The sequence below is a fragment of the Mauremys reevesii genome, unplaced genomic scaffold, assembly GCF_016161935.1.
Source record: "Mauremys reevesii isolate NIE-2019 unplaced genomic scaffold, ASM1616193v1 Contig79, whole genome shotgun sequence".
Taxonomy (NCBI): domain Eukaryota; kingdom Metazoa; phylum Chordata; order Testudines; family Geoemydidae; genus Mauremys; species Mauremys reevesii.
Window position 1 is genome coordinate 139,208 of NW_024100894.1, and position 23,650 is coordinate 162,857.

At 52.3% G+C, this 23,650-nt stretch overlaps 1 protein-coding gene across 1 annotated transcript; it reads left to right on the forward strand.

Moving 5' to 3' along the window:
- Positions 1-4,392: 4,392 nt before the first annotated feature.
- Positions 4,393-15,809, forward strand: LOC120394796 (E3 ubiquitin-protein ligase TRIM39-like). The gene is made up of 6 exons (XM_039518946.1): positions 4,393-5,039; positions 6,706-6,801; positions 7,585-7,815; positions 8,335-8,357; positions 8,457-8,560; positions 14,811-15,809. Exons 1-6 carry the CDS (start codon positions 4,623-4,625, stop codon positions 15,368-15,370), a joined length of 1,431 nt encoding a protein of 476 aa, XP_039374880.1. The 5' UTR covers positions 4,393-4,622; the 3' UTR covers positions 15,371-15,809.
- The last annotated feature ends 7,841 nt before the right edge of the window (positions 15,810-23,650 follow it).

The following is a 23,650-nucleotide window of genomic DNA, read 5'->3' on the forward strand; positions in this document are numbered from 1 at the left end:
TTGGCCTGTGAATTGAATATCCCTAGACTCAGAAGGATTAGATTTTATTGGTAGATGTCAGTAAATATTGATTTCACTGTATACACACAAACCACGGAAAAATATTTCCATTGATAAGTGAAATTTTCAAATAGGCACAGTAAGAAAAATGCTGCTTGAGAACTTACTAGAGTTTGATTTAAGGAGATTTACTTAGTATATTTTGACATGTGATGTTGACAATTTGTGTTTTACAGTTACACTTTTTAACTTTTTGACTCTGTGTCAACTGTCATAAACTAATTTATTGTCTGACTAAAATATTGTCTGAATGCCCCTACCCCAGTTTCCCACAACTGTGAACAATAATATGGATAAAAACTGAAATTCTGAAAGTTTAAATAGATAAATACAAAAAAGTCTTACAAATAAATATTATTCTTTATCTGTCAAAACTACATATTAAATCAAATTGTTATATCCTTGGGGCAGCTGGTGTAGGAAGAAATCACTTGAGGCCAGAGAGCAGACAGCTAACCAAAACCTCCATTTTATTTACAGAGACAGAGAGCTTCCCCCAGCCGGTTGAAACCGGCTGAGCTATCCCTTAATAGTCTAACTCAGTTGCCATAGTAACAAAACCCATGACAACCAAATACACAACATATTCCTCCCCCCCTAATAAGAACATCCCCTAAATAAAACACACACTAAACTAGAGAAGGAGGGTAGACTGCCTCCATTCCCGGCTAAACCCTGGGGATTATTTTGCCCCATAACCGTGGGTTCGCCCTAACTAAAGATCCAGCCGATGAGGAGGCCTTCTGTCTCTAGGTGGATTACGGCGAACTTCTGGTGTTGTTGCACCCGAAAGTACTAGGGGCTCAGGGTCCGCAGCACGAATAGGTGAGGAGGTGGTATCAGCTCGTGCTGGGCAAAGGGGTATCTCAGCTGCCGGCAGTAATGGAGGAGAACAGTCAGGAACAGGTGACTCATGATTCGGTGTCTCACCAGGAGGGGTGAAGTCAGACCCCTCAACTGCAGATGGGTCCTGTAGACTGGCATGACATACAAGCTTTTGCCTTCTCTTCAATAGCACTGTCCAATCTAGGCCACCAAAAATAGCTTCGTGCAATTTCCTTCATGCGCACTATTCCACAGTGACCGGAATGTAGCTGTTCTAACATCTGTGATCTCAGGGGTGGTGGAATAATGACACGCCTCCCCCACAACAAACAACCAGATTGGACCGATAACTCCGTCCGCCTGGACATGTAGGGAACAAGGTCGGGTGAGACCGAAGAGGTTTGTCGAGATTTTCCATGCATCACCAGGTCCATAACTTGGGATAATACTGGGTCAACGCGGGTTGCCTTCTTTATCTGAGTAGCAGTGATGGGTGTATTCTCTATCTGTTCAAAGTAGAAGATTTCCTTTTGGGCACTATCTTGATGTTTGACCGGTAAAGGCAACCTTGAGAGGCCATCTGCATTGCCGTGCAGAGTGGACTTCCGATATTTGATTTCATATGTGTGTGCAGAAAGTATCAATGCCCAACGTTGCATACGACTAGCAGCTAATGGGGGAATGCCTGTGTAGGGTCCAAAAATTGATGTCAGAGGTCGATGGTCTGTAAGAAGAGTAAACTTTCGCCCAAACAGGTACTGATGAAACTTCCTAATTCCAAAAACAATTCCTAATGCCTCACGTTCGATTTGGGCGTAGTTAGTTTCTGCTTTGCTTAGAGTGCGTGAAGCAAAAGCAATAGGTCTTTCTTCTCCCGAAGGCATAATGTGTGACACGACCGCTCCCACTCCATAAGGGGAAGCATCGCAGGCCAATTGCAGTGGTAAGGACGGATCAAAGTGCGTTAGAACTTCAGAATTTAACAATGCATCCTTAGCTTTGTTAAATGCAACATCACAGGCTTCAGTCCACTTCCAGGCCTTGTTCTGCCCAAGGAGCTCATGAAGTGGTTTTAGCAGTGTGGCTAACTGTGAGATGAACTTCCCATAATAGTTCAGTAGTCCTAGAAATGAGCGCAGCTGGCTTACATTTCGAGGTGGGGGAGCCTCCACAATAGCTTTAACTTTTGCAGGGGCCTTATGAAGACCTGCAGAATCCATGACGTGTCCCAAATATTCAACAGAGGGCTTGAAGAATTCACACTTGTCTTTGCGAACTCGTAGGCCATACTCTTCCAGTCTTTGTAGGGTAGCCTCTAAATTCTTTAAGTGATCCTCTTCATTTCTTCCAGTGACCAGGATATCATCCAGATAGCACTGAACTCCTGACAAGCCACACAAGATCTGGTCCATAGCCCTCTGGAACAGGGCGGGAGCCGATGTGATTCCGAAGGGTAGGCGACAGTATCGATAAAGCCCCTTATGAGTCACAATAGTCAACAGCTCTTGGGACTTTTCATCGACGTGCATCTGTAAATATGCTTGACTCAGATCAATCTTACTGAACTTTTGTCCCCCAGCCAGGCCTGCGAAGAGGTCATTGATGCGGGGAAGCGGGTATTGCTCTGCACACAACACTGGGTTGACAGTGACTTTAAAATCACCGCAAATCCAGAGAGAGCCATCTTTCTTTACTATTGGAACGATAGGAGTGGCCCATGAGCTATGGGTAACTGGTATTAGGACTCCATTGGTGACCAAGCGCTCCAGGTCTGCTTCAACTTTTGGCCTGATGGCATGTGGCACAGTTCGGGCTTTCAGATATTTTGGTGGACTGCCAGGTTTAATGTTCAATGTCACAGTGATTCCCTTCATACTTCCCAAATCATCTCCAAAAACAGCAGCATGTTTCCTTAGTATAGGGGTTAGACTGGTTTCTTCTTTAGTCATCCGGTGCACTTCTGCCCAGTTCAGCTGAATCTTCCCAAGCCAAGACCTACCCATTAAGGCTGGGTAGTCACCTCTCACCACAAACAGTGGCAATTTAGCCGCCTGTCCATTGAGCTCCACCTTAACATCAATAGTGCCCAACATGGGCACAGCTTCACCTGTATACGTCTTCAGAACAGTTTTTGTTGCCTTAAGCGGAAGATGCTGTAGCTTTTCCTTATACACAGTCTCAGGAACCAGCGAGACAGCTGCACCGGTGTCTAGTTCCATGCGTATAGGTTTGCCCTCCAATAAGGGGGTTACCCAGTATTCATGTGAGCCTGCTGCCAAAGACAAAGCATGCAGTGGCACTTCCTCTTGTGAGGAGGTGTCCTCTTGATCATCCTGGGTCTGCTCTAGGGTATGCAAGGTTCCTCTTTTTCTCGGCCAGACCACAGGCCTCTTTTTCTTTTGTTTACAGGCATACTCGATGTGTCCCTTTTTGCCACAGTGTCGACACACCAGGTCCTTACACCAGCATTCTGATGCCTGGTGACCCAGCTTACCACAGCGGTAACATTCTTGACTCTGCACCGTTTTGTGGGTCAGTTCTTGTGACACTTTTTTCACCCTAGGGGATGCACCGATGTATTGTGCCTCCCTTGTAGCCAGTTCCATGGAGACAGCAATATCAACAGCCTTCTGTAATGTAAGCTGAGCCTCTGTCAGTAGGCGCTTCCGTATAGCTTCACTGCAGAGGCCACACACTAACCTGTCACGCAGGGCATCATTTAACATCTCTTTAAATTCAGTGTTCTGCTAGCTTTTTTAAAATGGCTACAAATTGTACAACTGTTTCATCTTCCTTTTGGTCTCTTTTGTGGAACCTATATCTTTCAGCAATAACCAGTGGTTTTGGGGAGAAATGAGACCCCAGGATTTCCACAATGTCACTGTAAGATTGAGTCTCAGGCTTAACAGGGTGCAGTAAGCTGTGTAGCAGGGAGTAGGTTTTAGCCCCTACAACAGTTAAGAATATTGGCACCTTCTTCGCTTCTGTAATGTCATTTGCAATAACAAAAAGCTCAAAACGCTCAGTATACACATGCCACTGCTCTGTATTCTCATCAAAAGGCTCCAGGGGCCTGGTCAGAGTAGCCATGATTTTTAGTTTCACTTTCACAGTCAGTGCAAACAAGCAGCTTTTTTTCTTTGTTTGGTCTTTACCTTGACTTCTCTTCCTTCTATTACTGGAGCAGCACCAGGATCCCATCCTCGTCGCCAGTGTTATATCCTTGGGGCAGCTGGTGTAGGAAGAAATCACTTGAGGCCAGAGAGCAGACAGCTAACCAAAACCTCCATTTTATTTACAGAGACAGAGAGCTTCCCCCAGCCGGTTGAAACCGGCTGAGCTATCCCTTAATAGTCTAACTCAGTTGCCATAGTAACAAAACCCATGACAACCAAATACACAACACAAATGAATTCTGCCAAGCCTAAATATCACTCCTTAGACACGCAGTTCTGTCAGCTCAGCAGGACAAGGGGAAGCTGATGTCTATGTGAAGCCCCAGTCACTCCCCCCCCACACACCAGCAGAGGGGGCTGATTGCAGGATCAGAGCCTTGTTGGGACATTTCTCACCAAAGCCCCCAGGGCTGGAACATTACTGGTGATCTGGCTCCAGCTCAGCAAACAGCCTGAGTCAGTTCCAGGAAGGGAAACACCCAATTGCTGCTGCTGCAGGTGGGGCATATTTCTGAGCTCAGGAAAGTGAAACTAACCCTGTGTCACTGTCCAGAGGGAGCCATGGCCACAGACAACCCCGTGGAAAGTCTCCAGGAGGAAGCTACGTGCCCCATCTGTCTGGAGTATTTTAAGGACCCGGTGATTATAGACTGTGGGTACAATTTCTGCCAAGCCTGCATCGCCCAGTGCTGGGAGGGATCGAATACAGACGTCTCCTGCCCTCAGTGCAGAGAAACTGTGCAACAGGGAAACCTCAGGCCCAACAGGCAGCTGGCAAATGTTGTAGAAATGGTCAAACGGCTGAGTTTACAGGCAGCAAAGGGAGCAGGAGAGGAGAGGGTGTGTGGGGAACACCAGGAGACTCTGAAACTGTTCTGTGAAGAAGATCAAACTTCTGTCTGTGTGGTTTGCCATCTGTCCCGGGCTCACAGAGATCACAGGGTGGTTCCCATAAAGGAGGCTGCCCAGGAGTACAAGGTAGGGAATTGCTGTCAAGTTTAATGGGTAATAACTTTGGATTTTAATTGTAGGCTGATTTCACTGAAAGTTGCCTATCATGGGTGTGATGCATCATTCAGCTCTGTAAAGCCTTCATTGTACGGGAGATGCTTTAACAAAATGAATGATCTGGCAGTGTGGTGACAGAATCTAAATACCAAGTCTTAAAAGATACCTGATGTGGGAGACTTTCCTCTGAGATTCTGAATGTCTTTCACACTCAGCTTCCACTGCTGAAAAAAGGAGACTTTTTACACCACGGCCGGTGTTAACGATCAGTGAGGTTTAAATCACACGAGCTGCAGGCCAGTCTAGGTGAGTGTGTTACCTTCAGAATGGAGAACTGATCATTTAAATATCAACACTGTTAATTATTTTGTTCCCCTGTGAGAGCGGAGAGGGAGAATTACAGCTGGGCACCATTTATTGCCAGTGACGCCTCCTTCCAGTGCCACAAGCGGGTGATGTTTGGGAGATGCCACCTCTTATTTCCCCCCAGTAAAGAAGGACCAGGCCCAGAGAGCCCAGCAGAGTCCAGGGGTACATTCCAGCCCCATGAGGGGAGTCCGGCCCTTGGAGCCCCTTGGAGCCAATCAGCAACTCCATCCTGTTTTGAACAATGCACCATTTGAACAGATCATGTGCCTCCTTTTAGTGACTCACATGGGCAGAGCTTATTTTGTGGGTGGAGCTTCAAATAATCCAGCCACCTTTGCCCCTCCCCCATTCTGATCCTGGCTCATCGATGAGGCTGTTTTGCTGGATGCAGAGGCTGCTTTTCCGCCTCCTGTCTCTCACTAGCCCCTGCTGGCTCCCACCCTCCCTCACTGCTTCCCTGCAGCAGCACTGCAGGGGTGTCACCGAGCAGCTCCCCAGGAGCTCGCAGCAGCAGCCTGGACCCTTGGGCAGAGGGCAGGAGAGAACTCGAGGGCACAGAGAAAAGAGAAAAAGTGAAACGGGGAGATCTCAGCAGGCGGCTCTCAGGTGCTGCCAGGGGTGTTGCACAGAGTGGGCCTGATGGGGCAGGAGCACGTTGCTGTGCCGGGTGAATGAATCACACGCTGTCAAAGGGGAAGAGAGCCCTGGGTTGTTACAGCTCTGGGGCAGTTATAATTATGGGTGCTGCACATTCCCCCAGACCGAGTGTTTCCTGGTCCTCCCTGACCTCCAGCCACATCTCAGCTTCACCCTGTGCAGTTAATGGGACTGCGCTGGCTCAGGTGCGCGGCTGCTGCCTGGGGGAGGCCACATGGGAGCCTGGACAGAGGAGAGCACCATGGGGTCTTGTTCCTGGCCTGGGTCTGGGTACAGTGCAGCGAGGTGCTGCCCCAACCTCTTCACTGGCACCGGCAGGAGGGATCGTTCAGAACCTTCCCAGCTGTTTCCCCTCTGGCCTGTGCTCAGTGATGTGAAGCTTTAGCTCAGACACAGGCTCTGAGAAGTCCTGAGTGTCTGCAGGGAGCAGAGCCCCTGCTCTGAGACTGGCGTCTCTGCTCCCATGAGGCCTTTGGGGCCGGCAGAGCCGAGTCTGCTGCCTCCTTCCAGGGTATTTACTGCTCGTGTGTGAAATGCCAATATGGACAGTACTGTCCACCCATTGGACAGGCAGACTAATGGCTGTTTATCACACGCGATGTCCCTGCAGGAGAAACTCCAGGGAGCCCTGGGCCCTCTGAGGAAGGAGCTGGAAGTGGCCCTGGCTCTGATGTCTGCAGAGGAGGAGAAAACCACAGAGTGGCAGGTGGGTATCTGGGTTTATTCCTCCCTGAGCCCTTCCCCCTGCAGCATTCCCAGGAATGACGGGGCCGTAAAGCTCCAGGATGAGGTTATGAACCTGCTCTGGTTGTTTGCTCCATTGCAGAGGCTTGGTGCCAGCTATGGGCCGGAACCTCCCCTGTGCCCGGATCATAGCCCTGCCCACTGCTCCACCCCCATTAGGCCTCCTCTCCCCGAGGCACCACCCACACTCCCCTCCTGCTCTGCCCCAGGCCCCACTCCCACTCAGCCCCATCCCCAGCCGCAGCTGGCATCCCTCACCCCTTCCCCGGCGCTGAGGCCAAAGCCTCTGCCTCCTTCTCCCGGGGAGGGGGGATTTGGGGAGGGATCCAACAGGGGAAGGAGGGGGCGGAGTCAGGGCGGGGGCACGAGCCCCCTCCGGGCTCTGCCTGTGGAGGCAAAATAACTGCCTATTCGCATCCTGACCGAACATCGGTCGGGATGCAGGACAATGAAGTAAATATCGGGACAGTCCCGATAAAATCGGAACGTCTGGTCACCCTAATCCCATGCCACCTGCAATAACAGACTACGTCTTTACAAAGCAACCTAGACAACCCCGCTATGGAACTGGCCATATGGACTCTGAACTAAAACAAACCCATTATGGTACGTTTCCCAAAGAAGTAAATCTCCTTACAAACCTGATACTGATCTAATCCCCCGCTTCATGGACAGAGGCCCAGTCTGTGTAACTCAGCATCTGGCTCACATTTTCTCTGTGCCTTTCCTATTCTTCTATTTCAAGGGGAAAGTGAAGAATAGGAGAGAAATGATTGCAGGTGAATTTAACAAACTGCACACACTGCTGAGAGAGGAGGAGCAGCTGCTTCTGCAGAGCCTGGAGGAGGAAGAGAGGGAGACTCTGCAGAGACTAAGGGAAAATGTAACCAAACTCTCCCAGCAAAGCTCCTCTCTGCAGCAGCTGATCACAGAGATCGAGGAGAAGTGTCAGCAACCAGTTGTGGAGCTGCTAAAGGTGAGACGGCATCAAAATTCTCCATCCATCCAGAATGACTCAGATCCCTGGGTCTGGATTCCAACAATTAGAGTAAATGTGTTCTGCGGTTTACTGACAAACAGAACATCCGGCTAAGGGCTCCATCAGTTCCAAAATATCCCAGTTTATATTAGAGGGGAATTCTCCTCATGGAGACCCAGTGAGGCCATGGGAGATTAAACGGATGATACAAGAATGATACTGAGCTGAACCCATCCCTGCTCTGACTCCAGAACATTGGACCCAACACAGGCGATAAACACAGATACTGATGGGTTGGGTCCCTAGAAGGGAGAATCCTTTAGCTAAATTCCTGTCTCACCTACATAAATGAAAGAAGTGTTAATGCACAATAGTGTACGAGATTTTACAACAAAACAGTGAAGGCTGGGAGGGTTGATCTATTTTCTAGATGAAAGTTTGATGCCCAGAGTGAAACTCACAGTTTTATGCACATTGTGTTAATACAGAACATTGATTCTCCTTTTTTCCTTTCAGGATGTGAAAAGCACATTGAGCAGGTGTGTTTCCTATGTTCATTGCTCTTATATTCTTGGTGGTGGTTCTGGGATGATGTGTGTACAGAGCAGCTGAGTGATGATGGGACGTTTTCTTCATAGGAGTGAGAATGTGAAACTCCAGGAACCAGAAGCTGTTTCTACTGACCTGAAGAATGTGTATAAAATTTCCCTTGACATGAGGGAAGCGCTGCAGAGATTCGGAGGTGAGTGGATTCTTCTGGGACATTCAGCTGTGTTGTGCTGGGGAATTGGACAGAGCCTGGGACCCCAGAACACGCATGCACCCAGCTGACAGGCTTGGAGCTGTGATAGCTGGAGGCTGATGCGCTGAGTGCTGGGCAGTTTGCCTGCTACTTACAATCACCTGCTGGTACTTGCCCAGGTGTCTGACCAGGCCCGGTCACTCTGACATCCTGACCCCTCCATGGCTGAGTTACCACATTCAGTCATTCCAAGGTGTCTTGGCAAGGTTCCTGCCTCAGTTTATCCTCTTCAGCACTCCTTATATTATGCCTCACAGTCTAAAAGATCCCGTCCTGTGGTCCACTCTGAGTCCCAGTAACGCCCAAAATAAAATGTTTTCCCTCACTCTGCTCCAGCCTCCAGCTCTCACTCCAGCTCTCACTGTCCTCAAGTCAGGAGCCCTCAGTCCTTCCCGGAGCTGGGCTTGGATTAGTTTCCATCATGGAATCGGACGACTCCAGCCCTCCCTCCTGGAGCTGGGTCATTTCAGACTGTGCCTTTATTCTCTGCATCCAATTTTTCCAGCCGGGGGCAGCTCTCCAGGGTTCTGTCCTGCTCCAGCTGCTGCTGTCATTGTCGTCTCTGGCAGCTCCTCCCCCTTAGGGGAGCTCCTCTGCCTAGGACAGTGGTCCCCAAACGTTTTTGGTCATGTCCTTCCTTACCTGGTTTGTGCCACCACCCTGGGAGCTGCTGTCAGGAACTGGGCCAGGAACGGGGCTCCAGTTGGGGCCAGAAGCTGGGGGCCATGGCTGGGAGTGAACCCGCAGTTGGGGCCGGGAGCTGGGGGCTTTGGCCGGGGGCGGAACCATGTTTGGGGCTGGGGCTGCAGCTGGGTTCTCAGCCTGGAGCAGGGCCGGGAGTGGGTGGCTGAAGTCAGGGCCGGAGATGCAGCTGGGGCTGAGGGTGGGGCCGGAGTGGAGCTAGGGGCAGAGCAGGGCTGGGTGCCATTCCCTTCCCGCCACCCATGGGGGCTGGTCCAGGCCCTGTCAGGCCCCCCAAATGTTCCTCCACACCTTCTAGGGGGGCACAACCCACAGTTTGGGAAGCACTGCTCTAGGAGCCCCTTCCAGGCCCCTTGCCCTGGTGAGCTCTCCTGGGAGCTCCTCTCCTCAGCAACTTCCTGTCCCTGGGATCCCTTCAGCTGAGCCCTGGTTACCCTTTATCAGCCTCATTAGCTGTTTCACTGCCGACTAGCCACCTAGGGATTTAATTACTTCCAGGTTGGTCTGGGTTGTCTCATTCTCCCTTACAGGGGCCTGTCACAGGTAGTCTGGTCCCTGACTCCCCTAACAGGACCAGCTCTCTTGATACATTTCCCCCCACCCCCAGAGCCAACCTGTATTCAAAGGGAGGCTTGACCATGGCTGACACTTGGTTATGTTCTGCTAGAAAAGTTTCAAACTCCAGGGAAGTAAATTGGTGGCCACTTCCAGGAGCTGCACGAACCTAGGGAGGCAGGGAGCCTGCCTTAGCCCCGGGCCCCCGCTGCGCCACTGACCAGACTTTTAATGTCCCAGTCGGTGGTGCCAACCGGAGCTGCCAGGGTCCCTTTTTGACCAGGTGTTCCAATAAAAAACTGACGCCTGGCAACCCTATGGACAGGTGCCAACCCTAGGTCCTGTCCACATGGCTCAGTAACACCCTGCTGAGCCAGGTACAGGCAGCCATATGCCAGCCCAGGCCCCTGGCAGGGACGCTGAGCTGCCAGCTGCCATGGTCACTAACAGCGTTAACTCTGTCACGTGCCACTCACCAGGCTTAGAGCCCCCTGGGCCCAGCCCCAGGAACTGCTGTAACCTAGAACCAGAGCAATGCAGGGCTGGAAGGGCCCTCGAGAGGTCACCTAGTCCAGCCCCCAGTTTCCTCATCTCCAGCCTCAACCTCCCTTGCTGCAGATTGTGCCCATTGCTCCTTGGACAGGCCCTCGCCCTGCCCACTGGGGCACTGGCTGTGTCACCAAGCCTGAGCATCGCTGTTATTGCACTGAATGGCTGGTAGCGCTGGGCTGGCTCAGGGGGGCAGTGAGGGCAGCTGGGGCCTTTCACTCCCCAGTCACCGATCTCAGCCCAGGCTCAGAGTCCAGTTCCCAGCGGACAGGAGCTCACACCGTAACTCACTTTAACGGCAGCCTCACCAGCCACCTCCGCAGGGAGGCCAAGGCCTGAACGGGCCGCAGAGATGATTCCTCCCCAGGGAGAGGCTCCGACAGATGTCAGGGCTGAGCCATGTTGGCAGGACAGTGGGGAGCTGACACGGCCTCAGTCTCCTTACACCCTCAATACACCCTCAATACACAGAGCTCCAGCAGCCGGCGTGTAAAACCCAATTCGTATCCCCAGCACCGAACTCACTGACACTGCCCCAAGGGTCCTCCCGGGGCTGGGGAGTGAGTAAGGGGCACTGGAAGAGAGGGGCCAGAGGACCATGACCCCATCACTTTTACCAATGGGAGGGCTATTTCCTCCCAGTTTTACCAGCTGTAAGGGTGAGTGACGCTGAGTGAGGGGGCCGAGAGGAGAGACCAGGGGGTCAGAGTGTGGGGAAGAGGTGGTGTGAAGGCCGGGGCTCAGGAAGAAGGGGCAGTTTGAGAGCGAGGGTTCAGGGGTGCGGGGACAGGAGCTCAGGGAGAAGGGCTGGCACGAGTGGGTGACCCCTCTACTTTTAGGGAGCTTCCATCACTCCTGGGGAGAGCACCATCCCGGATCCTGATCCACGGGCACATCTGTGTATTTGCCGGGTGCGCAGAGCTTTCAGGGTGGAGACACTTTCACGCTCACCCTGGAACCTGTGCTGGGAGGCCCCACTGCCCGGGAGGCCGAGGGCTCTCACTCCCTTGCTGTGGGGGTGAAGGGAGGGGCCCTGGGGCTGCTGTTCCCCATCCCAGGAAGGGGGTGAAGGGGATGTGGACACAGACAATGTCCCCTCTTGCGCTGTGAGAGGCAGACCTGGCTCCACCCTGGGCTTCAGAGCCTGAGCTCCAGCCAGAACCTGAAAATCTATGCGGCTATTTTGAATTCCAAAGAGGGAGCCCCGCCAGCCTGAATCTGTCCATCCTGTTCCAAGACTCGCTGCTGCAGGCTGTGTTGAAGGACCCAAAGTGTCTCCAGAGTCTGGGTGTGAAAGTTCCCAGCGGGTCTGAACCAGGGCTGGTTAATGGGAGCGAGGGGGGTGGCTGGCGCAGTCGTTAGATGGAGACACCTGAGCCCCTGGGGCTCTGAGATGGTCTCTGTGACTGTTATCCGCTCTGGGAGATGCCCAGGTGCAGCTGCAGAAGGTCTGTGCCGCTAACAGCATCCATGGGGCAAATGGCTCTGGGCAGAGAGTTCAGGCTGGAGCTGAGTCTCCATTTTCAGCCTGATTTGTGGGGGTGAGATCAGGGGCCCAGGGGGCATTTGTCTGCAAAGGGCAAATTAAACAGCAGCTCTGGAGTGTTTCATAGCTGATGTCCTGAGCCTGGCCTGCCTGTAACTGCGTTTCTGGGGATGTTGACAGTCTCTCATTGCAAGTCACTGGGATTGGGGCTCCTAAGTTGCTCAGACAGGTTTGCAGTGGAGCTGGGTGAAATGTTTTCGACAAATAGTTTATTTCCTGCAAAATTATATTTTGGGTCAAGAGAAACTGTTCGTGAATCCATGTCGGGTTTGCTGACTAGTTTCAATGAACAGAAAAAGGTGCCGCCGCTTCCTTTCTAGCCTGTAGCCCAGTGGCTGGGCCCTCAGCTGGGAGCCCCAGGTTCAATCCCCCCGTGTGATGCCATGAGAGCTCGAACCGCTGGGCTCCAGGTGTCTGATGACGTCCCCCTGTGTCTAAACACTGCCATGGGCACTGTGCCAGAGCGTGGGGGTGAGAATGACTCTGCAGCCCAGTGTGTTGGGCCCCCACCTTGGAGCCCAGAGTCCAGCTCCTCTGCTCCAGTGACCCTGTAATTATTGATCCATAACCCCAGTGAGGGGAGGGGTTACGCCCCCTGGCACAGCAGTGTCTCAGCCATGTCTGCCGGGGTTTCCTTGCACTGATGTAGCTGCACCGGTGCAAACCCCTAGTGCAGACGCGCTGTGCAGGTGTGAACTGGGACTGGTCCCCGGTGCAGCTTCTCCCAGATGGAGGGGGGCAGTAAGTGGGGAAATGCCCCCTCCCCTCCCCACTGCCCTGGCCTCATTAGCAACAACCCATTAGTGAGCGTTTATACCCCTCCCCCCAAAATGCAGACAACTGCCCCTGTGGAGGTGGGGCAGGGCCGGGCGAGGGGAGGGTCTGGCTGTGGGGTTTTCCCGGCTGGAAGGTGCGGCCTGTGGGGCCTGCCAGCATGGAGCGTCCCAGCTGCTCCCCCGGGGCAGGGCTACACCCCCAGAGTGTGTGGGGACAGCACCGACCTGCTCTGAGCGAGAAACCAACCACACGTGGCCCCAAAGCAACAGAGATTCCCTGGGGCCTGCCTCTCTCTCCCCCCTCTCTGGCTCCTGCCCCTCCCTTACCCTTTCCCCACCCCTGTGAGGGACCCTGGACCCTGCGTCTATTCTGACCCCTCACCAACAACCCTCCCTTTCTTCTCACTCCCTTTCTGCTCCCCTGGGCCCCTGCCCCTCTACTCCCAGTTTGCCTCCCTGGCACATGCCCCTGCCCTCCACCCATTTCTGCCCCACTGGAACAGCCCATCCCTTCTCCCCCTGCCCTCCTGGCCCCTGCCCCTCTCCCCCAAACATCCTCTGCACCCTGGAGCCCTCCCATCACTTCACACCCCCACTATGTCCTGGCATCCACCTTTCCCTCCTCTGTGCCATGTCTCCCACCCCTCCCCTCACCCTCCTCTGCTGTCCTGACTTTCACCCTTCTCACTCCCCTCAGCCCTCCTGACGCATGCCCCTCTCCCCACCCTCTCTGACCCCTGGCACCCGCCCTTCCCTCGTTCCCTGTGCCCACCCCCTCTAGCCCCACTCTGACCCCTGGCACCTGCCCTCCCCAATCCCCTCTCCTAACTCCTCCTCTGCCCACCTGACCTGCCTCTCACCCCTCTCTGCCCCTGGTGCTTGTCCCTCCCCTCCTCTGCCCTCCCTGTGCCTGCCCTTCTGCTCAACCCTCAATCCCTGGCACCTGCCTTTTCCCTTCCCCGCACCCTTCTGCTGCCTGCCCTCCCCTCCTCCTGCCCCCAACACCTGACCCTCCCTTGTCCCCTTCCTTCCTGGTGCCCAGCCCCTCCTCACCCTCTGCCCCACTGACCCTGCGCTCCTCTAGCCCCTCAGCCACCATCACCCATGCCACCATATCCATAATTCTCACCACTGCCCCCTCCTCCCCTCTGGCTCTGTGACACCTGCACCCCTCACCACCCCTCCAGTCCCCTGGTGCCAGCTCCTCCTCTGCCCCAAGTCCCAGCTCTACCCTGGCCCCACCTGCTTCCCTGGTGCCTGCTGTTTCCTTTGCCTCCTCTGCCTGCCTCATGCAAGTCCCTTCCCTCACCCCCCTGGTCTCAGCCCTTCCCCTCACCTCAACATTGGCCCACCCCTCCCTCCCCTCTCCTAACCTCTGGGCCCCACCCTCCCTTCATCCTCTCTGCCCCCCTGGTGCCCACATCTCCCTGCACACGCCTCTGTCCCCTGGGGCCTACCCTTCTCCACCCCCCTCTCTCGTCCCCTTCTGCTCACCTGCTCCCTCACCCCCATTCTGCCCCTCTGTCACCAGTGGCTGCCCATTCACTTCCCCCCATTGGATCTCCCCCATTTCCTCACACCCCTCTGCCCCCTGGTGACTGCCCCTTTCCTTGTCCCCCGCAGCCTCCTGGGGTCTGTTCCTTTCTTCTCCCAAGGAGCCCACCCCTCCCCTCACCCTGTGCAGCCCCCTGGTACCTGCTCGTCCCTTCACACCTCTGACCACCCGGTGCCCATCCCTTCCCTTATCCCCCCCATAGCCCTTGTGCCTGCCCCACTCCATGTCCCTCCCTCCCCATCTCTGCTCCTGTCACCTCCCCCTCCCCTTTCCTCTCTCAGCATCAGTCTGTCCCCTCACCTCCCCCGCCTCCCCGACACCCTGTCACCCCTCCCCCGCTCCTCCTGCCCTTTCCCCCTATTGTCTCCTCACAGGCAGAGGGGCCCTGACTCCCCTCAGCCAACAACCCCCCCCCCCCCAGTGATTAACGGGGATGCAGGTTAATTCCCCTTTGATCCCAGTGACTAGCCCCTGCCCCCAGCCCTGACTCTGTGACTCTCTCCCCAGTGGACGTGACTCTGGATCCAGACACGGCAAATCCCAACCTCATCCTGTCTGACGATCGGAAACGTGTGAGAGACGGAGACACATGCCAGGATCTGCCCGACAACCCTGAGAGATTTGATTATTGTTACTGTGTCCTGGGCGCTGAGGGGTTCCCGGGTGGGAGGCGTTACTGGGAGGTGGAGGTGGGAGACAAGCCTGACTGGGACCTGGGGGTTTGCAGGGAATCTGTGAGCAGGAAGGGGCAGGTCACACTCTCACCTGAGGATGGATACTGGGCCGTGGTGCTGAGGGATGGGGAATACGAGGCCTGCAGCTCCCCCTCGGCCCCCCTCCCCATGAGCGTCAGGCCCATCCAGGTGGGGATTTTCGTGGACTATGAGGCGGGCGAGGTCTCATTTTACAATGTGACTGACAGGTCCCATCTCTTCACTTTCACTGGCACCTTCTCCGGGACGCTCCACCCTTTCCTCTCTCCCTGTGACAACGCTGGGGGTACAAACGCGGCTCCCCTGATAATATGCCCGGTCCCAGCTCAGGCCGGAGGGAATCTCTCTCCCTGACAGTGACCCCGCGGCACAGACTGGCCCCTCCCAGCCCTGCTGCTCTTCCCACCCCCAGTGGTGGGGGCCAGTTACTGCAGCAACTGGACTTTCTGTGCTGACTGGACGCTGCCAGTTTCCCTTTTCAACTGGAGGTTCCAGTCGAAAACCAGACACCTGGGAACTCCCAGCCCCCACTTTCCCCATCCCCTGCCCCAGGGGTAGCAGATGGGGGTGGATGGGGTCATTCACTCCTGTCAGAATTTTCTACAGTGAGATCTCAATGTAAAATATGAAAGAAAAAAGATTATTTAGAAAATATTATTGTAACAAGGTGTAAATACAAGAATATTTTAATTTACATTTAAACAGTACTTCAAAAACAAGCATGTAAACATTTTTAGAAATGGAATTATTTACATTACATTTATTTTTTGATTCTTCCCTCTAATCTATATTGAAGTTTAACTTCTCTAAATAACGTCATTTGTATTTCAACTGTGGAATACAAGAAATGCAAAATATTTATCTTAAAATAAAGTATTAAATTGTCAGACTGGGTTGTTCAGTTACAATGTACATGTGTTATAAACATCACAACTACACACATGTGCAGCTGTTCTCTGTTTCCCCCTCACCCCCTTTATTATCTTGACTGGTTTTCCCTGGAAGGCAGGGCACATACACCCACTTCCTGCAGTACATCTTTGAAAATTAATAGGTTAAAAATGATATAATTAATTAAGCAATATATTTAACTTCACTCACACATGATTATATAATAATCTTTGAACTTCTGTCAGCATTAATTCATGTGACTTAACTTTCTAGCTACATATAATTGTTAACCAAGATGTGACCCTTCCTTTCTTTTTCTCACATCAACTAAGAAAACACAAATGCTCTCTTCCTATAGATAGAAATCTCTTCTACAATCCCCCATCAGTTCCTGCAACCCCTGGCTGGCAGACCTCTGTCTGAATGAAGCAGCAGGCAGTCTGCCAGGGCACCTCCACCAAGCGTCTTTATGATTTTTTATGGTGCATCACAACATAGCAGCAGTTACGAGGAGCCCCCTTCCAGCTCCCTGGTTCAGCCTTTTATACTGCTGCTTTCTTCTCAGCGCTGAGCTAGTGACCGCATCAGGCTCCGTACAGGTGCAAGTGATCCCCTCTGCCCTTCCAAACCCAAACTACTCAGTCCCTTCTACTCTAACTGCACCCAGTGGCCAGGGCCATCCTTACCCATATGCAAACTATTCAGCTGCGTAGGGCACCAAATTGCCCCAAATTTCCTGGTGCCCAACTGTCACGGACTTACAGATCGTGCCCACTCATGGCCCTGTGCAGTCCGGGTGTAGGCGGGGGGCGGAGGGATGCCCCTTCCAATGAGACAGCCCTTTTCCTGGGGGTCCACTCTCTCTCAGGGTTGGCCCCTCCACCTCCTGGAGCTGCACCTCTTTGAGCCTTAGCATGTCTGTCTCTGCTGTGGGCCTCCTTGGGGAGTCCACTTGCTCTGGACCCCCCAGGGCCTCCACCCCCCAAAGGCTATGCTGCAACCCTGTTCTCTAGACCGGAGCGACTCTCAGCCAACATAAAACAGGAGGGTTTATTGAGCATTGAACACAGCACAGGAAACTCTCTGACCCTCAGGCCTGGCCTCCCTCAGCACAGCACATCCCAGTCTCCCCTGCATCCAGGTGGACTCTGCTTGCTCCCCCTCTCCAGCCTGGAGCCCCTCTGCTTCCCAGCTGGGCATCTGATATCACCAGCCCCAGGCCCTGCCTCTGTCCATTGTCTTCTTTCCAGGTAAACAGGTCGTCTGGCCTCTCCTCTCCACCCTCCTCTGGCTGGAACCGTCTGGTTAGGTCATGGGGTCCTCTCTTCGCAGCCCATTGTCCTCCCACTGGCCAGAACCGGCTGTGTCGTCAGGTCATCAATCTCTGGGGTGTCCCTCCTCCAGGCCATTGGCTGGGGTCCCAATGTCCCTCTCCAGTCCTCTGCCAAAACAAACTCCCTCTCCCCTCACCTCGTTAAATCAGTAACACCCAGGGGCACTGAGTCCCACTCCCTCTGCATGCAAACCATTGGAAAACCATGAAAATATAAGAAAATCCCCCATTTTGTCACACCTACGCAGCTGCGTGCTGCTCCAGAAGCCAGCCTGATCCCCCGGCCGGCTGAGCCAACCAGGAAAGCTGCCCCTACCCCCACTCTGTCCCCACCCCGCCTCTTCCCCAAAGCCCCTGCCCCCACCCTGCCTCTTCCCACCCCTGCTCCCCCCCAGCCCCGCCTTCACTCCACCCCGTCCCCTGAGGGACATCCGGGGCACTGCAGCAGCGGTCAGGCCTGTTGTGACAATGCGGTTCTGGCGGGACCCAACTGAGTGTGCGAATTCAGGACTAATTGCTTAAACAGGGCAGTTACAGCCCTAGGCTGGGGTTTTTCCACATCTAAGGCAAACCAAACCAGCCAGACAAAAAGGACTTCGGTTTCACCCCACTGGCTAACCACAGTCACACACGCAATTTCCGTAGACACTCCAGTCTCCCAGTATCACCACCAGTGTGACTCGTTATGGGGATGAAGGGTTATGAAAACCAACACCCCAGTAAAAGAAAACTGGTTCTCTCGATTCCAGAGAATCAAGCCCCAGACCTAGGTCAATATACACATCAGATCTTACCCACAAATCATGCTGTTGTCAATCCATTAGAATCTAAAAATCTAAAGGTTTATTCATAAAGGGAAAAAGGTAGAGATGAGAGATAGAATTGCTTAAATGGAATCTATTACATACAGTAATGGCAAAGTTCTTAGTTCAGGCTTGTAGCAGCGATGGAGTAAACTGCAGGTTTAAATCAAGTCTCTGGAGAACATCCCCCACTGGGGGATCAGTCCTTTGTGCAGAGCTTCAGTTTGTAGCTAAGTTCCTCCAGAGATAAGAAGCAGGATTGAAGACCAGATGGAGATGAGGCATCAGCCTTTTATAGGCTTTACAGCAAAATGGAGTCTGGAGTCACCTGGGCAAGTCCCTGCATACTTTGCTAAGTTACAAGGTGTATCTGCCTTCTCTCCATGGGTCAATTGTGTAGCTGATGGTCCTTAATGGGCCATTAAGCAGGCTAGGCAGAGCTAACACCACCAGAAACACAGCACAAATTTGAAATACAGATAGTACAGAGCTAATACTTATAACTTCAACTACAAAATGATACAGACACCATAATCATAAGCAGCAACCCATAACCTGGTCTCAGACACCTTACATGACCCCCTTTACATAAGATTTGGTGCCACTACAGGACCTTGGTTGCAACCATGTTCTATATGGTCCCAGATTATATCAATAACGTCACACCTATCCTGCACTCAGCAGGTGGCAGGAAGTGGAGTGACCCAGCCCCAGCCTGCTCCGCTCCCCCAGCTCCCAGCTGCACTGCCAGGGAGTGCCTGGAGGTGGTTCCCCCCAGCCCCCCAAGGCTGGGAGTCAGGGGAGCAGAGAGGAGGGGTCGGGGGCCAGGTCAATCCACTTCCTGCCACCCCATGAGTGCAGGGTTGGGCCTGTCCTGCAATCACCAGGCAGTGGGAAGTGGAGCGACCCAGCCCCAATCTGTTCCACTCCGCTGGCTCATGCTGGGGGCGGTTTCCCCTCTGCCCCCCAAGCTTGCTTCTGCCCCACAGACATTGGGCACCCCTCCCTCCCCCGCAGAGGCCTGGGGACACCTCCTGCATGGAGGCCTGGGGTCCCCCTCCCATGGTGGGGGCAGCTGCTTAGGGCACCACAACATCTAGGGACGGCCCTGCAGGTAGCCTGGGTGTTCTCAGTGACCAGGGTACCGGCTTCCAAAGGGCTCAGTTTGTAGCTGCTAACAGCCCCCGTCACACGGCCATGAGTGTGTAATTGACCATATAGTGGAAATAACACCAGATGTAAACTGTTACCTCATTATTCAATTCAGAACCTAGATCTGCCAGTGTCTGCTCTCCACAGCCATGTTGGTATATAATGTTACATGTTGTCTTCTCCCCGTCATGTGCTGTCATAGTTCTAAGTGGAAATTGTTCTACCTCTTTTGAAAAATCATCTGTAGCTGTCAATACATACTGGTATCGCTTCTGTGGTACTGGATAGAGCCCAATTAAATCTGCTCCCAGCTATCCCCAGGGTTAACAACCTGTGTGCAAGAACACAGGCTAGAGTTCTCATTTGGATCTTTCCTATTACATTTTAATTATAATCCCATACATAGTAAGCAAAGTAAATGTTATAATGTGGTTTATATAATAGTTGATGTTTCCACATAGTCAGAATCTAACTTTTGGTGTTTTTCAGACATAAATAAATACAGGCCAAACTTCTGCAACTGAAAACTTGCATAAATACAATAGTAGTAGTTGCTGCACTATATCATCCATTAGTTCACAGGGGCACTTGTTAGAGCTGATTAGAGGCTTTATTGTGCAGCAATAATAAATACAGATCATGATAAACAATTAGCTTGGCTAATGTTTAAAAACACTTCAGATGTGTTTAACATGGGGAAAGATGCAAAGTGTTTGATTTAACCAGGAGCCATCTGCTCAGGTCCACTTCATTGCAGGGGTTGTAAAGTTAAGTCCAGTCCAAGCAAGACATTTGCCTGGCATGAGATCCTGTATGAACTCCTGCAAAGCATATGACAGAGACAGCAGGGTGACCAGAACCTTCTGTAACTCCCTGGGTTCTCTGCTGTCTTTCCAATGAAACCAGAGAATGTTACCCAGAGCACTCAACGGTCTCCTTGGAGATCTAAGAGAGACTCAACCAAGCAGTGGAAACACAAACTGCCTGATGGAACCAGGACAGGATAATTGAAAGGGCATCAAATGCCACAGCTCTGGACAGTTTCTTGTCCCTGAAGAAGTCAACCCTATTTTAATCTACAGTCTGTGCACTAAGAATTGCTGACTTACCCTGCAGGGTGGAAAGAGAACCCAGGTCTCCTGATTCTTAGCCCAGTGCCATAACCATTAGACCAGGGGTAGGCAACCTATGGCACGTGTGCCAAATGCCGCACTTGAGCTGATTTTCAGTGGCACTCACACTGCCCGGGTCCTGGCCACTGGTCCCGAGAGCTCCACTGCTGGCCTGGGGTACCAGCTGCTGGCCCCTTGCCAGCTGGAGTTCCATCCACCAGCCCCGCTCAGCCCGCTGCCAGCCTGGGGTCCCAGCCACCAGCCCAGGGCTCTGCAGCAACCCCCAGCTGTGGCCCACTGGCCCCAGCCTGGGGCAGTGAGGGGTGCAGACAGGGGCAAGAGGGGGTACAGCTCAGCACCCTCACCTTAAAAATTGCTCCAGCACCACTGTGCTGGGATATTTTTAAGTCCTGATTTACTGCTTACATCACTATCATGCCATTTGGAACAGCCCATTGTGTTGGACGTTCAGATTAGAATGTACAGGCAAGAACTGGAATCAGACTTTTCTGACAGATTTCAAGATTTCCAGCGATCTGGCCCAGTGCTTTCTTTTCTAATTAAACCTGGAAAGTTCAACTAAAGCGACTTTGATTTGTCTCTATTTTGGTGGGTGGGTGTTGAAGACTTTGAAATGTGGCTCATTCAGTTAAAAAGCTCAGAATTGTGGGCATCACAGTTTGGAGATCTGCGGAGTGCACTTGAAGGTATGGAGAGAGATCATGGGGCCTCTATTCTGACCTGCTTGACGTCCCTGCCAGTGAAATTTAACTCTTTGAAGAAAATTGCGTTTGCAATGCTTTCAGCATTTGGATCCACATACCTGTGTTGAGTCTGAACTCTTTATGAACTGAAACTTAACTCAGACTACATGTCTCTGTCTGAAACTTTTAATCAAAAGTTTTGACCTGCGAACTACTCATGACCCTTCCCCTCCCAATAAGTAGCCATAAGTAGTCATCTCCTCTTATGTCTTCTCCAATTTACATTTTAACCTGTTTTATCCTGTAGAATCTTGATTGATTATGCATAACCATTATGATCTGTTAATCACTTTGTTTACTTCTGTGTATAAACATTGATGCTCACCCCTAATAAACTGGCCACACTTACTCCTTAAGCTAAGGATGGTGTGAGCCCGTTGATCAACGAATTGTTGTCTGGTCTCTGACAGACTTGTGAGCCCCATACCAACTCCGCACGAACTCGGGTGCTGGAGAGGTGAGTAAGGACTTGCTTTTTTACCTAACAATTTGGGGGCTCGTCCGGGATTCCTTCTGGTGCGGTGCCTCTGTCCAGTGGTCAGACCACTCATATACGAATTGGCAGGCGCCACGGGAGATTTCTCCCAGCCAATTCAATATTGAGGGGTCGTGTACTGGACAGCAGGATAAACGCCAGTTGGAGGGCTCCTGTCAGACACCATGGGTCAAGGGACTAGCGTGCCTCTTGAGAGCCCGCTGGGGATTGTAAATAAGTTATGGAATGAAGGGAAACTCCCAGTACAGACAGGAATGTCTAGGAGGAAGTTGTACACACTGTGTGTAAGGAATTGGACTGGGTATACCGCGGTATTGGCTGACCCGGAGATGAGGTGGCCTTCGTATGGCTCTTTCGAACAGGCTGCCTTAAGAGGAGTAAGGAGCCAGATCGAAAAAGACCATCCGGGACAGTTATGTTACTGGTTTTGTTGGGACACAGCAGCAGAGCTGTGGAAATCTTTAAAAATTATGGCAGTCAGGTATTCTTCCGAGTGAACCCCTCCATGTTATTTCGATGAAGGGTGTAAACCACGGCGTGTTTTAACTCGTCAGTTGGTCCCCACTGCACCTGCCCCTATTCCTCCACAAGGGGACTCTCTCCAGAGTGCAGAGGGGAATCTGCAGGACTCCAGATTGGAATCTCTGCAGAGGGATAAGGAGGAAATGGAGGGGCACACCTCGGAAGAAGTAATTACTAGGCAAAAGATCAAGCAGCTGCAGCAGGATGCATACTACTCTTATTTCGTTTTTTGTGAATCAGTCAGTACCCCCTGTAAGGGATTATTTCTTAAAGTTTCGCCCTGGTTGGGGAGGTGAGTCAGTCACTTCAGTGTTGGACGTAGCTGATTTTGCATGGGAGAAAGAAAGGGAAAGTAGTAAAAAGAAAGAGAAAAAGGAAGAATATAAGTTGATGGCTTTAGCTTTTTGCGGTGGTATTTGAGGCAGAAGCCGTGGCCGTGGCAGGGGATTTCAGGGTGCTCGGGGAAGAGGGTCCTGGCAACCCCAGCCATCAGGAAATTGTTTTCAGTGCGGACAACCCGGTCACTTTAAACGTGAATGCCCCTGGGGACGCCCAGAGGGTCCGGTCGCATCCGCAGATACTTACACCACCCCTGCACCACCAGCCCAGCCCGTTCCTCAGGCCTGGATCAACTACGGGCAACAGCAGCAGCTGCAGCGAACTCAGCCTTCTCAATGACGGTACCCCGGGGGCGAAGGCAAACAATGTGATGGTCTTTTTTCCTTAATGTCTTTAGCCAGCTCTTTCCTCACTTTCTCCCCTCCCAGCAAAGAGCCTCATCTAACCCTTTCAGTCCAGGGACTGCCTGTCTGTTTCCTCATTGATACTGGAGCTACTTTCTCTCTTTTAAATCATGCCCCCTCTCCCTGGCTATCCTCTGAGGTTAAAACTGCAACTGGGGTGGAAGGCAATCCACAGTCTCTGGGACTCACTTTGCCTCTAAATGTTATTTATGCTGATAAATGTTTTTCTCACCGTTTTCTTTTTTCCCCAGCTTGTCCGATCCCTTTGATGGGCCGGGATTTACTCTGTAAGCTTGAGGCTACTTTAACCTGCACTCCTGAAGGGGTAGGATTATTGATGACAGTGTTAGAAAATTCGGCCCTAACTCAGGGTAATTGGGAAACCCCCCCCCCCCCTCTCTCTCCCCTGACCTCACTGACTTGCCTTCAACCCTCTGGGGAATTTCTGACACTGATGTTGGCCTGCTCCTTTCTGCAGAGCCAGTAAGGATTCAAGTGAAGCCCTCCTTAGCCCCCCCGTCAGTCCCCCAATACCCCCTGTCGCTGGAAGCTCGGGAAGGCATCCGCCCCATGGTCGAGGATTCATTGCACAAAGCTAGTCCGCCCTCAGCGCACTCCCTGTAATACCCTATACTGCCTGTCAAAAGCCTCCTAAAAAGGACGGAAACCCTATTCGTTGGCGCTTTGTACAGGATCTACGGGTTATTAATCAGTATGTGGTCCCTCTTCATGCAGTAGTTCCTGATCCAGCTACTATCATCAGCCAAATCCCCTGGGATGCTGAGTGGTTCACTGTTATTGACTTAAAATCAGCCTTT

Bases quoted from the DNA above. Each gene is read 5' to 3' on its own strand.
- LOC120394796 (XM_039518946.1), top strand. From the start codon at position 4,623: ATGGCCACAGACAACCCCGTGGAAAGTCTCCAGGAGGAAGCTACGTGC. The intron at 6,802-7,584 runs GTGGGTATCTGG...TTCTATTTCAAG, and splicing joins AGAAAACCACAGAGTGGCAG to GGGAAAGTGAAGAATAGGAG. The intron at 8,561-14,810 runs GTGAGTGGATTC...CTCTCTCCCCAG, and splicing joins AGCGCTGCAGAGATTCGGAG to TGGACGTGACTCTGGATCCA.